Source organism: Phytophthora cinnamomi, assembly GCF_018691715.1.
Source record: "Phytophthora cinnamomi strain GKB4 chromosome Unknown Contig50, whole genome shotgun sequence".
In the NCBI taxonomy this organism is placed as follows: domain Eukaryota; phylum Oomycota; class Peronosporomycetes; order Peronosporales; family Peronosporaceae; genus Phytophthora; species Phytophthora cinnamomi.
The window spans coordinates 1,203,315-1,214,482 of NW_027150983.1; the positions used below are offsets into that span (position 1 = coordinate 1,203,315).

The following is an 11,168-nucleotide window of genomic DNA, read 5'->3' on the forward strand; positions in this document are numbered from 1 at the left end:
AGACAGCGTTGCGCTTACGCTTGCTATGACCGTTCGAGACTATTATTCCTCAACGAGAAAGGGAGAAAGGAGGAATTGAACCTGTCACCACGGCGTTAACTTACTACGTAGTAGGATTAGTCGAGATACATGCGCCTCGAAGATATCTGGTCTCTGATCCTTTGAGTGAAGCCGGTGGTGTCGCTCGGAATCAAGGTCTCACGAAGTACCTTCCCGTCACCTCCCTCTTCTTCACACAACATGCGTGTGACATCAATAACAACACGAACGGCACCTGCACGCAATAGCAACAGCAGTCAGAGAGCTGCGATCATCTCTCAGCCCAAGCTCTTGCACCTTCACGTACTTGTTACGAACGCCGCCTGCCACGAGTCTCGCTCTGACAGTTTGGGTGCCTCCAGAACCACCGGTATAGAGATATCACGACAAGCTTTCAACACTAACTCCCTTGTGCTCCCCTCCAGTACACCGTCGCTTGCTGTGTATAGCTTGCCATCCTTCACTGCAACCATCGGAAGCACCGAGTCAGTTTTCCCTAGCACCCACTGCCTCCCCTACGAATAGCAGCAACTTACCGACGAAGAAGTTGGTGATCAATCCTTCCAGCAGCAGTCGATCGCCTCCAGGCCCAGCTTTGCTCAGCAGCACCTCGTGGATCGGCTCGCCTCGAGACTCCACCAGCTGAGCAACGTGCTCTTCAACGGGCACCCGGTCTTGAATCCACAGCGTGTGCTTGCACCGAGCGTTGTCGCGGCCTTCTCCGTAGACCAGCACCGTCGAAGCCAGGCACTTGGGCGTGGGCATGGGGCACATGTGCACCGCAACGGCGTAGTCCGCAGCGCTCGGCAGCGAGTACCAGAGCACGGACAGCATCCCGTCCTCGGTCTCAGTCGTTTGCCACCTTGCCAGCACCTTCGTCGCCAGCAGCTCCGTGGCCGTCTGTAGTCTGTCCAACTTCAACGTGTCCTGGTGGACACTTCTGTCCACCGTGACGAGACCACCGCGCAGCCGCTGCAAGTGGAAGGACCACTCCACCAGCACACTGGACAGCTCGGAGGACGCTCTCGTCAGCGCCGTTGCTCGCGCGCACGTGTACACGCCCGCCGGCCGCGACTGCAAGAATGTCTTTGCAGAAGCGTAGTCGTCACATGCGTGCACAGAAACCTCCGCCAACCTCTCGCCATCAGCCGCCGCAGCGCCCAGAAGCTCCGCCACCAGCGCCGTCATCCTCGTCGTCGTCGTCGTCCTTGAAATATGATATTTGTGTGACGCACACAAATCCAGGCAGCAATCGTACTTAGTCTGGTGACAGCGCACTCGCCCCACGTTCTGCCGCCTCACAGTCACCGGACGGACCACCAGACGGAAGATGCTGCGTCGAAGCTCCCAAGCGCTTTTGGCCTCCGCGGCGCGCGCGTGCGCCCCCCGCGCCGCCGCGTCGGCCGTGCGTGTGCAGAGCGCGCGCTTCTCTACGATCTACGACCTGAAGACGCCGTTCGAGGTGCGCACGAAGCCCGCAACGCCGGCCTAAATCCAAATCCGCGCCTAACTCGCTGCCTTTTGCCGCCTTCCGCAGGACGTGAACCGCCACCGCAGCGACGCCGAGCAGCGGATCGCCAAGGTGCCGATCGTGGAGGTGGCCGGCACTGTGGCCGTGTGCGACGGCGGCGGCGGCGCGCTCGGCCACCCGGTCGAGTACATCCAGCTGGACACGCGCGAGCACCACACCCCGCAGACCTGCAAGTACTGCGGCGTGCGATACAAGATGAAGGAGGGCTACCACGCCCACTAGGCGCGCTGCAGAGACGCAGACGCTGCAGTTGCTGCTGACGGAGCTCAGGAGGAACCAACAATCAAGTAAATACATCAGAGAGAGAGAGAGAGACGGGAGTGCGTCGCTGTTGCTGGCTGGCTTTCTGGCGGTGCAGGTCGGCCCGTACCGCCAGAAAGTGGCTGCGGGTACATGGTGCTAGGACGTGTATGCAGGAGGACGGATATCTTGGGCTGTGGGCGCAGTTCGCTAGGCACTAAGTGCAACGTGCTGTTCATACCAACAGAAATAGCAACCAAAGTGCGAGCTTGTGCACAGCAGTTTCCCTCACACGTTGCAGGCTCGCGCAGTGTGTTTGCTTAGTCGCCGCGAATGAGCTGAAGCAGGTGACCCATTCACGAATCTGGTCGAAGAGGAAGTCGTTAGGATGCCCGACGGAAGCTCCTCGGCTTTCGCCTGCTTGATCGTGACGACGTCGGGGCGCATTCTCCTGCTGTGGGACCAGGACGATACTCTACCCTTCCGGTACCCGCAGCTCGCGATGCTGCTCGCCAGCCTCTTCCACTTCTCTCAGGCGCAGTCGTTTGGACACCTCGAGCTGCAAAACGGCTTCACCGTCTTGGTGTCCTCGGACGTGGCCGCACAGATCTCGGTTGCTATAGTTTGCGCCACACCGCCAACATCGTCACGCGATAAGGGGGACTTCCCTACAGAAGTTCTGCCACTGCAGCTTGCACGACTGAAGAGCTTGATCATCCTGCAGGAGTTCGTTCGGTGCTATCGAGCCGACATCGAGCGTTTATCAGCTGAGGGTCTCGAGCAAGCCAAGTTGAAGGCAGAAGAGTACACGCTGACGAGCGCTCTGGGCGGGTTTGACGGTTGTGATGGAACCCTGGACGAGTTCGTCGCTTTCCAGAACGATTTTGTCGGTCTTGTCATGGAAACGAGTGCTCGGGGCATCCAGAACTCGATCGTGTCGTGGAGTCACGACGTGGCAGCTTCCGTGACAGAAAGCTCCTCAGCTCTTTGCGTGGCGCGGGGGTTTCTCATGAACGCTGAGACTGGAGATGCAGTGTACTCGACGCACCCTGGTTCAGATGGCGGCTTTTTCGACAAACACCCCGCATCCCGACGGCTTCATCACCTTCACAAGAGCGCGAGAGTCCAACAGTCGATAAAGTGCGTTGCTAAAGCACTTCATGAAAGTGCGCCTGCCTTGGTTAAGATTACCCACGATGCTGCTGTCGTCGTGCGATTCAATCATCTGTCTGGTAAAGAGTTGAGTGAACTTTTCGTCGCCCTCCGCATGCTATCTGTGAGTTGCTAGCGCAGATCTCGCTTGCGTACCTCATGCGTCGACCGGTCTAACCATTTAGTCTTGCTGTACATGAGTGTAGACTGGAGTGTTCGTATCGGGTGCCGTATTTTATGGCAACGATGAGTTTCGCGGTCGAGAAAGCGAGTTGCGGAGTTCAGGCAAGCTCCAGCAAGCTCTGGCGGCACACCCAGGCAGTAAGCGTATGCAGAACCTTCTCCGTGATCCGTCAGTAGACATAGAGCTGCATGTTGGCTGTGATGGTGCAGCAAAGGAAGTGTGGCAAGCGATGGATCTACTTGTACGGCCATTGATGCACTCGTGGTCGCCATCTACAGATACCGAATCGATCCCCATCGGTTTGCAGCTACCTGAGTCAAACAACGAAGAGGTACACTCAAAAGACAGCGGATCTCCAAGATTGCCACAAGAAACACAACAAATCAACAACGGAATGAAAGCCAGCGTGTCCACCGCATTAGATCATCATTAGTAGAACACACCCGATCAGGGGTGACACACGCAATCTTGTATAGATACTACCGCGACGAAGAGGACGACGAGGTAGAGACCGCATCATCAGAGATGTCTAATGCGTCCATATAGCGCACAATGGCGCGATAGCGGAACTCCCCCTCCCTGCGCATTTGACCGTGCTCCATGTTATCCAAGTGATCCTTCACGAGAGCTAGCAGTCCCACTAGGTAGTTGCGCGTCACTTCAGGTGTCTGCATTTCATAAAAGTACAAATACTACATGGCGATAATTCGAAGAAGTTCTGTGAGACCACTGATACTTGATAGAAATCAATGCAAGCAAAAGCGTACCGCCTCTAATATCTCCAAGAAAAGCGGTACTTGGTTTGACGTCGTGTCCTTAATCGCATCCGCAATGCGTAGCGATCGCTGAAGGCATTCACGAACACGCTTTCCATCCTGTTGAGACGGATGCTGTATCACAATGGGCACAGTGACACGACGAAAGGTAAATATACTAGACATATCCAGCACCTTTCGATACCACTTACCCAAAAAAGATGTGCGCAATTCAAAATCATCAACGCCTGCTCATTCTTTTTGAGCAATCGGGCTGCGTACTGTGTGGTCTTAGTGGCGAGCACCTCGTAGTTTGAGCCCGAGAGATTACGGGTGGCACGCAATGATGCCACCATAAGTTCAAGAGCGCGCCACTGCTCACGTGCAAGCGTGATTTGGTCCTCATACACGATGAATGCCTGCGTGATGAATTCGTATGCTACTGCCTCAAAAGCACAGCCATCCGCCACCAGAGCACACTGCAGAAATAGGTGGACACACGATACGGACAGCGCATCCTGCTTGGAGGCTAATGCCGTCACCATTTCATGAACGAATTGAAGAACTTCGCGAGGAGTTGTAACAAAAGTCTTGGCGGTTCCACCAGCTTCAATGACCTCGGTGTCGGCCTGAGTTTCTTGACCTTCGGTTTGTGTTTTCTCCTGGGAGTGAGCCGCGAGATCTCTAGCAAGCGCCAGCGACTGGTAAATTAACGGCACAAGCGTGAAACGAATACGGAAGACACCGCTCTGTAGGAATGCACGCCGCGCCACCGAGAATACACGAAATCTAACATCCAGGTCGTCATTGGACACAAGATGAACAACCTTGGCCAGCGTTTGCTGCTCTGCTTCAAAAATCTCAGCAGTCTTGTTTTTCCCTGGTTCAACTGCAGTCGCTGGAGGTGGTGATGGCAACTCGTTGGGGTCGTCACGCACAAGTGGCGCCAGCACCTGCAGCAAGAAATCCATTTGTTTCTCGTTGTGAACACGTTCATGCCGTGCCAGTAGCACACGAATCCAAGCCAGAGCCACATCCTTCCAAGCGCCTTGCCATGGCATTAGCGCAAGCAAGTCATGCAGCACTGGGACTTGCATAAGGTCCTGGATGGAGAGTGCTCGAAGAAGGGTGAGCGCGAGAGACTCTAGCTGCGAAACCACGAATTGTCGGGTTTGCTTATCTTTGTCAACTCGCCAAGCCGTTCGCTCGCGCAAGAACGTTAAACACCCGGAAACTATTTGCTGTTGTGCCGCAGTCGTATCTGGGTTTTCATTCTTGTTGCAACCCATCCATGCGAGAGTAAAGGTGGCGAACGTCACGAAAAATGGCAGCACAGACGTCAAGTGCACGTCTGCACCATCACCTTGGCTAGGTGCTTCACCGCTTCCCGCGACATATCGTGATGAGCGTAACAGTAACTTGGTAGTCGTGCTCATCACTTGCTGAAAAACTTTAAGCCCGTCGTGCACTTCTTGTTCAAGCTTGCTTCGGTCATCCACCTCCACTTGCTGCCCTGCATTGGTGACACTTCCCTGTGCTTCTCGAAATTTGGTCAGGCGTTCCAGAAGTGCCGTCAATATCAATGCGACGTCAACGTTCGGCTGAAGTTTTTCCGCGGCATCTAGTAGCCGCTCAAGATTCTGCAGGTGGAACTCGTCCGGGAAGACCTGGATAACGCAGTCCATCAGATACTGCTGCGCCATCGAGTCCTTGCACGCCAACACGACATCATCCAGCAGCCGAGGCAGAACCTTTTCCATGTAGACACTGTGCGTGACTCCTTCCATCTGACTGAGCCGCACGAGACTCGTCCCGACGAGCAGCCGCAGCTCCATCCTTTCTTTTTCCCGCACAGCCAACGGTCTCGAGCCTCCAATTTTCTGGTGCTGCAGTCGGATCCAGAGTTGGTTGGTCTCCCGTAAGTTCTGCAGCAAGAAGTCGATGGCGTCGCTGACGGTGCCCCCGCCCGCCTGCTCGTAGATGGAGCCCGTGTCGGGCAGCTTGTCCCGCACACTGAGCGACAAGTAGTGCCTCAAGAACAGCCCGCGCAGCGGGTACTGCACGCCCTTGGTCATCTCCACGAGGTCCGTGAGCACGTCTCGAGCGGGGGCCTCTTTGGACTTGATGTACACGGAGCCCACCGTCACCAGCAAGTACCTGCAACAAGTACAGTAGACAGCACTGTCCGTCAGTCTCCACGTCCCGTTGGGCGCGTTGCAACGCTCGCGCCTGCTCCTACAGTCTCGGCAGCACGTTGCCGCTGCTCTGGACGCGCTCGTAGAGCACGCGCATGGAGGCGCCGGCCTGCTGCTGCTCCTCCACGTAGCTCTCGAAGTGGCGCAGCTCGTCCAGCACCTGCATGTCTGCCGGGACAGCACGCGAGCGTCAGTAACCCAGTAACCCCCTCCCTGCAGTGGCAGCACTGGCGGCTGCGTACAGAGCTGGTAGTAGTTCTTGGGGGACAGCAGACTCGTGCGCAGCTCGCGCAGCACCTCGGCCGCGTGCTTGAGCACCGCCGGCTGGTCCCCCGCGTCCGCGGCGCGCTGCATGCGGAAGCCCTGGTCGCGCACGGTCTGCAGCGCCTCGCGCAGCAGGTCCTCCTCGCCCTGCTCGTCCAGCACGAAGCCCCCGAGCGCCATCGCCAACCCAAGATAAGATTCTTCAAAGAAAACCAGCTTTGATGCGCGACTGATCGCGCCAGTTGGCGCGCCAGATCTGGACGGTCTAAATCATGTCCAAATAGCTACAGTAACCGACTGGGTAATAAACGAGAACAGGACGAAAAACCATGAACCTACCTACTACAGCCGTGAACCACAGCATTTGTCCCGCCTCAGCAACGCCCGCAGCAAACGACCACTCAGCCGAAGACAAACCAGCAGTGGAGTTGGCACCTTGCGGAGGTCTTCAGAATTTCGGTTTGTCGCGACTGGCATCAAATGTTACTGAGCAAGCATGAGAGGTGAGTCACGACAGATTCACCCGTAGGTGCAACCACAAGTACAGTACGAACAAGAGCGTAACGAGTTGGGCCGCTGAATATGTATCTGCTCTGCAGTACCATGGCACTTTGCTTTGAACTCTCCCGTTAATGATAAACTTGCGAACAATCATGAAACGCTCGCTACACATACTCGCTTTGTTAGCTTCCGGTGCACGTATTTGCTGCAAGTCTTGGCGTCCGCGCACACTCCTTGTGCAAGCATGCTGGAGCCGCACTCTTCGAGCCTTGTCCCCAGCAAATAAACTACCTACCTCGTTTCAGCTCCAAGTCTCGATAAGCTGCATGGTTGCATCCATCCCTCCATGCAGCGAGCAAGCTATTCTGCAGCTCGGTGTGCCATTCCTCAATCTCTACGGGGAAGTTTTTCTAGCCTTACTTAGCGCTAAAATGCAGGATATTTTTTTTCCTCCAAAGTTGTTCAACCGCGTACCCAAAGGATTCCGAGTGATGTGTGTGATTGAAAATCACACAAAAACGCGGAGGTGCCGGCTGCGTGTTGAGCCTGATATAAAACTTAGAACACAAAATTCGATTTCGTTCGAATAAATAAGCCCCGCAGGTGAGCTGCTAGCGTCTATGCTGTCGCTGCGGGGCTGGTTGGTTACTACGGGTGGTTGGTACGCGTCGTGGGTCGGTGTCGTTCTCCAGGCCTGGCTGGCACTGGCGGGGGTTCTCGGCGCGCCTTAGAACTTGGGGGCGAAGGCCTTGACGATGCGGCTGCGCAGCGCGGCGAGCACGACGGCCTCCTCGCGCTGTCGCACGCGGTGCAGCTCCTTGGTGAGCGCGGCAATCATGCGTTGCATGCGGCCGTGGGCGTGCTGGTGCATCTGTAGCATGATCTGGATGTGCGCGAGCAGCTCCAGCTCCTCGTGGCGTTCCTCTTCGAGCTCCTCGAGCTCCTGCTCGCGGGCGGCGAGGCTACCGTCGTCGCGCGAGGGCGGCAGCGTGCGCAGGGCGTCAATCTCGAGCTGTAGCTTGGCCATAAGCTCCTCGATCTCCTGCAGCCGCGCCGACGACTCGCTCACGTCGTCCTCGGACGTGAGCACGGCCTGTTTCTCGGCCGCGACCTCCTCGCGGAGCCGCGCGAGCTGCTGGCGCAGCGCCCGCGAGTACATGGTCAGCTTGCGGGCGGCGTTCTCGAGCTGCGCCATGGCGGTCGCTCGCGGGTTGTTGGTCTTGGACGGCGTGGACATGCTGCCGCTGCTGCTGCTGCTGTGTCTGGAACCTGTTGCTGTTGCTGCTGTGCTCGGGCGCCGATTGAGTAATGGAGCCTCCAAGTGCACGCCGCCGTGACGGCCTGCATCAAGCGCGAATGATGTGGCGACCGCCAGCTGGGGCGCTGCTCGGTCTCTGCCCGCTGAACCGCAATCTCCGATTGGCCGCGCCCGTGTCTCTTCGGAAGGACAGAAACGGCCGCGCGTTCATAATTTGGCGTTTCAGACTCGGTCATAACGGCCGCACCGGGGCGTGTCGAGTCTTTCCTGGGGGAAATGAGGGCCTGCGTCGACGATTGTCGTGGCGCCGCGGCGTTCGCGGAAGGTGTGGGCAACGGCCGAATCAGCCTCGGGGCAGCGCGGCTCCGGTCCAAGCGCGCAGTGGAGCTTGGGATCGCAAGCCCCCGCCTGTAAGTCACACTTGGCGGACGTTGTTCCAAGGTCGAATGAATGATACGGGCGCCAGTATCTGCGAGTGCGTCCAGGCGGGCCCAGCTGCGGCGTCAAGCGCGAGTGACGCGGGCGTCACCGGGGTTGGACATCATCGCTCCAGGCAAACCCACCAGGCGGAGCTTCCCAGCGATGATTTATGACCGATTTCTGCCGACGCGGGCAGCTGGGAACGCGGAGGCATTACAGCGACGCATGCGGTGACGCTTTCCGGCCGCAGTTGGAGATGGCGCTCGCTGGACCCGCCGTCCAGTTTGCATCAGCGCTTACTTGCAGTGGTCAGACGTAAATGAGCCTCCGATCGTACACGTAACTTCGGCGCCAATTTTCAAAAAGACCGAATACTTATCTCGCGGCACTGCTCCCCGCAACCTGCGACCCGGGCAAGCGAGCGAGCGAGCAACGGAGAGGATCACTGGATGTGAAAGTCGGGATTTGTAAGTGGGAGAAACACGCGGATCTGGGTTGCCTCAGATCTAAATCTGATGTGCCGTCAGATCGGAGCTGAAGAGCGGAGCGGGGAGGGGCTCATCTGCTTGCCTTGGTGCTCCGACGAGCACTGCGGTCCGGCGATGGTCGTGCGCTGCTCACGCTGTCTCGGCTCGCTGACCAGCGTCAACGCGCTCCTCAGTGCAGTCTCGACAATGGCTGGCGGCCTTTTTGCCAGGAGCGCGCAGAGGGAACACTCCTCAGGAGGAGCGTGCTGAGCGGCTTTGCGCGTTTCACCAGCATGTGCGGCATCCGTGACAACTCTGCACAACACCATGCTAAATCAGAACCTCCTGTCGATCAGCGAAGCCAAGCGATCGAGCGTCTGTTTTGAGCCCCACTTGACTGCAGGGACTCGGAACATTGCTTCTGGCGAGTGCTATCGGCAGAGAGGAGCAAGGAAGACCCAGTGCGATGGGGTCGGCTGTCGAAGACAACGCGTTGATCACCCGCAGCTCGACAGCCGCACCAGGGGCATCATCGACAGAGGGCGGACCGTTAAATCAGCAGGCGTGCCAGGCGCGACGGGGTCAGATCAAATTGGTACAGTACGGTACGGTTAGAGCGGGCGCGTCTAAACCAGCTCTAAATTCTGGAGATTCAGATCAGCTTCAACGTGGCAACACCGGCAAAGGATTTGCTCTTCGGTGTGCCCGAACGAGACTCGCGTTGGAGCATGCCAAGCTCTGTTTGGGCGCATCCGTGTGGACGATCCCAGCAGCATACAGTATGTTGTGTTGTAACTTGCACGTACTTTGGCATTCAGCGCGGTGGAGGTGTGTCTGACTGAAGGACGCGCGCACGGCAACTCGGAACACTTTATACTAGTAGCGACACGCTACAACAGTACACACAACAGTAACAAAGACTTTGGAGATACGAGCGTACGACTTCGTACACTTGCAACTTACCGCATAACAGAACTCATAGTTCGCAGATATACATAGTTAGCACCTCGGATTGACCAATCACAAATCGGCGACGTTATAGATAAATCCTTAAATTTTACCTTTAATTGAAGGTTATAAGTCATATTGCGTCAAAACCAGTCAATTGCAGGGAGATTCGCGTTCACAATTGGATTTCGCGCCAGGCCACCATCTCGCTCCACAGCTCCTAGCCACTACGCGTGCCCTCTAGCATGCCTCGCACCGGAAGAAGGTGAACCACGGGCAATGGCTCAAAACCTAAGGTGTACAAAAGAGTAGCTGTATCCTACCGCTTTAAGCTACGCGTGCTTAAGTACCTTGGCCACCACAGCATGGAGGACACAATTACTCGCTTCTCGCCAGGTCTAGACCGTGTCCAAGTCCGCCCAAAAAAGCGCCTTTACTACTCTTGAAAGGCTGCCAGAGAGTTCATTAAGGAAAAGTACTAGGCGGCCACCGTCGCCATCGGGATCGTGACATGGACGAAATGCTGCCGGCAGCCGCTGAAAAGCAGCTTGTGCGGTGGGCCAATGACCTCCGAGCAGATGGCGTGCCTATGACAGGGCTGATGTTGAAGTTGCAGGCTCGCGATCTTTACGCAGCTACTGGGCTCCCTCGTGGGGCTTTCACAGCTTCATGGTCATGAAGAAAGCATTTTCTTCGTCGCCATAAGCTGGCAATCAATCAGCGGACGCGAGAAGGCCAAACGACTCCACAAGATACAAGGGATAAAGTGGTCGAGTTTAGTCGCCAAGTAGAAGCGAAGATGAAGGAGCTCAAGATCTCTAAGATCTACAACGCGGACCAGACTGGTACGAGATGCTATGTTGCAATTAAGCTAACGGTACTGGTGCAGGTGTGAACTACGAGTGTGTGCAAACCGCACTGTCAACGGAAGGGGTGCCAATACGGTGTGGGTGAAGTGTGCTGGAAAATTAAAGGAGAGCGGGACAGCGACGCTGTTAGCTGATAGTGATAGCATCAGGGCTGACTCCTTCCTGGTCTTTAAGATACGCCATCCAAGGTCGCTGAGAGAGGGAGGGAAAACACGGTGTTCCGTCATGGCTTTGGTCACAAGCTATGGGACGAGCTGAAGGCACAGCAGGTAGGCGTCCAAATCTACACCAACCGAGCTGGATGGTGGAAAAGCGAGTTGTCCATCGAGTTTCTGTGCTATCATT

General features: G+C 56.5%; 5 protein-coding genes across 5 annotated transcripts; 2 read left to right on the forward strand and 3 right to left on the reverse strand.

Moving 5' to 3' along the window:
- Nucleotides 1–116: 116 nt before the first annotated feature.
- On the reverse strand, nt 117–1,227 carry IUM83_06688 (Aminotransferase, class IV; the record flags this gene model as incomplete). The annotated part of the gene is made up of 3 exons (XM_067930917.1): nt 117–274; nt 347–502; nt 576–1,227. 3 exons carry the CDS (start codon nt 1,225–1,227, stop codon nt 117–119), a joined length of 966 nt encoding a protein of 321 aa, XP_067789856.1.
- A 142-nt stretch (nt 1,228–1,369) lies between these two features.
- IUM83_06689 (NADH:ubiquinone oxidoreductase, NDUFS6/13 kDa subunit) lies at nt 1,370–1,792 on the forward strand (the record flags this gene model as incomplete). Its single annotated transcript, XM_067930918.1, has 2 exons — nt 1,370–1,501; nt 1,577–1,792. The coding sequence occupies 2 exons, from the start codon at nt 1,370–1,372 to the stop codon at nt 1,790–1,792; spliced, it is 348 nt and encodes a 115-aa protein (XP_067789857.1).
- Nucleotides 1,793–2,198: 406 nt separating this feature from the next.
- On the forward strand, nt 2,199–3,098 carry IUM83_06690 (Stress-induced-phosphoprotein 1; the record flags this gene model as incomplete). The annotated part of the gene is made up of 1 exon (XM_067930919.1): nt 2,199–3,098. One exon carries the CDS (start codon nt 2,199–2,201, stop codon nt 3,096–3,098), a length of 900 nt encoding a protein of 299 aa, XP_067789706.1.
- Nucleotides 3,099–3,625: 527 nt separating this feature from the next.
- On the reverse strand, nt 3,626–6,540 carry IUM83_06691 (putative vacuolar protein sorting-associated protein 35; the record flags this gene model as incomplete). The annotated part of the gene is made up of 6 exons (XM_067930920.1): nt 3,626–3,838; nt 3,914–4,036; nt 4,114–4,854; nt 5,401–6,058; nt 6,141–6,264; nt 6,339–6,540. 6 exons carry the CDS (start codon nt 6,538–6,540, stop codon nt 3,626–3,628), a joined length of 2,061 nt encoding a protein of 686 aa, XP_067789705.1.
- Nucleotides 6,541–7,588: 1,048 nt separating this feature from the next.
- On the reverse strand, nt 7,589–8,098 carry IUM83_06692 (uncharacterized protein; the record flags this gene model as incomplete). Its single annotated transcript, XM_067930921.1, has 1 exon — nt 7,589–8,098. The coding sequence occupies one exon, from the start codon at nt 8,096–8,098 to the stop codon at nt 7,589–7,591; it is 510 nt and encodes a 169-aa protein (XP_067789707.1).
- Nucleotides 8,099–11,168: the final 3,070 nt, after the last annotated feature.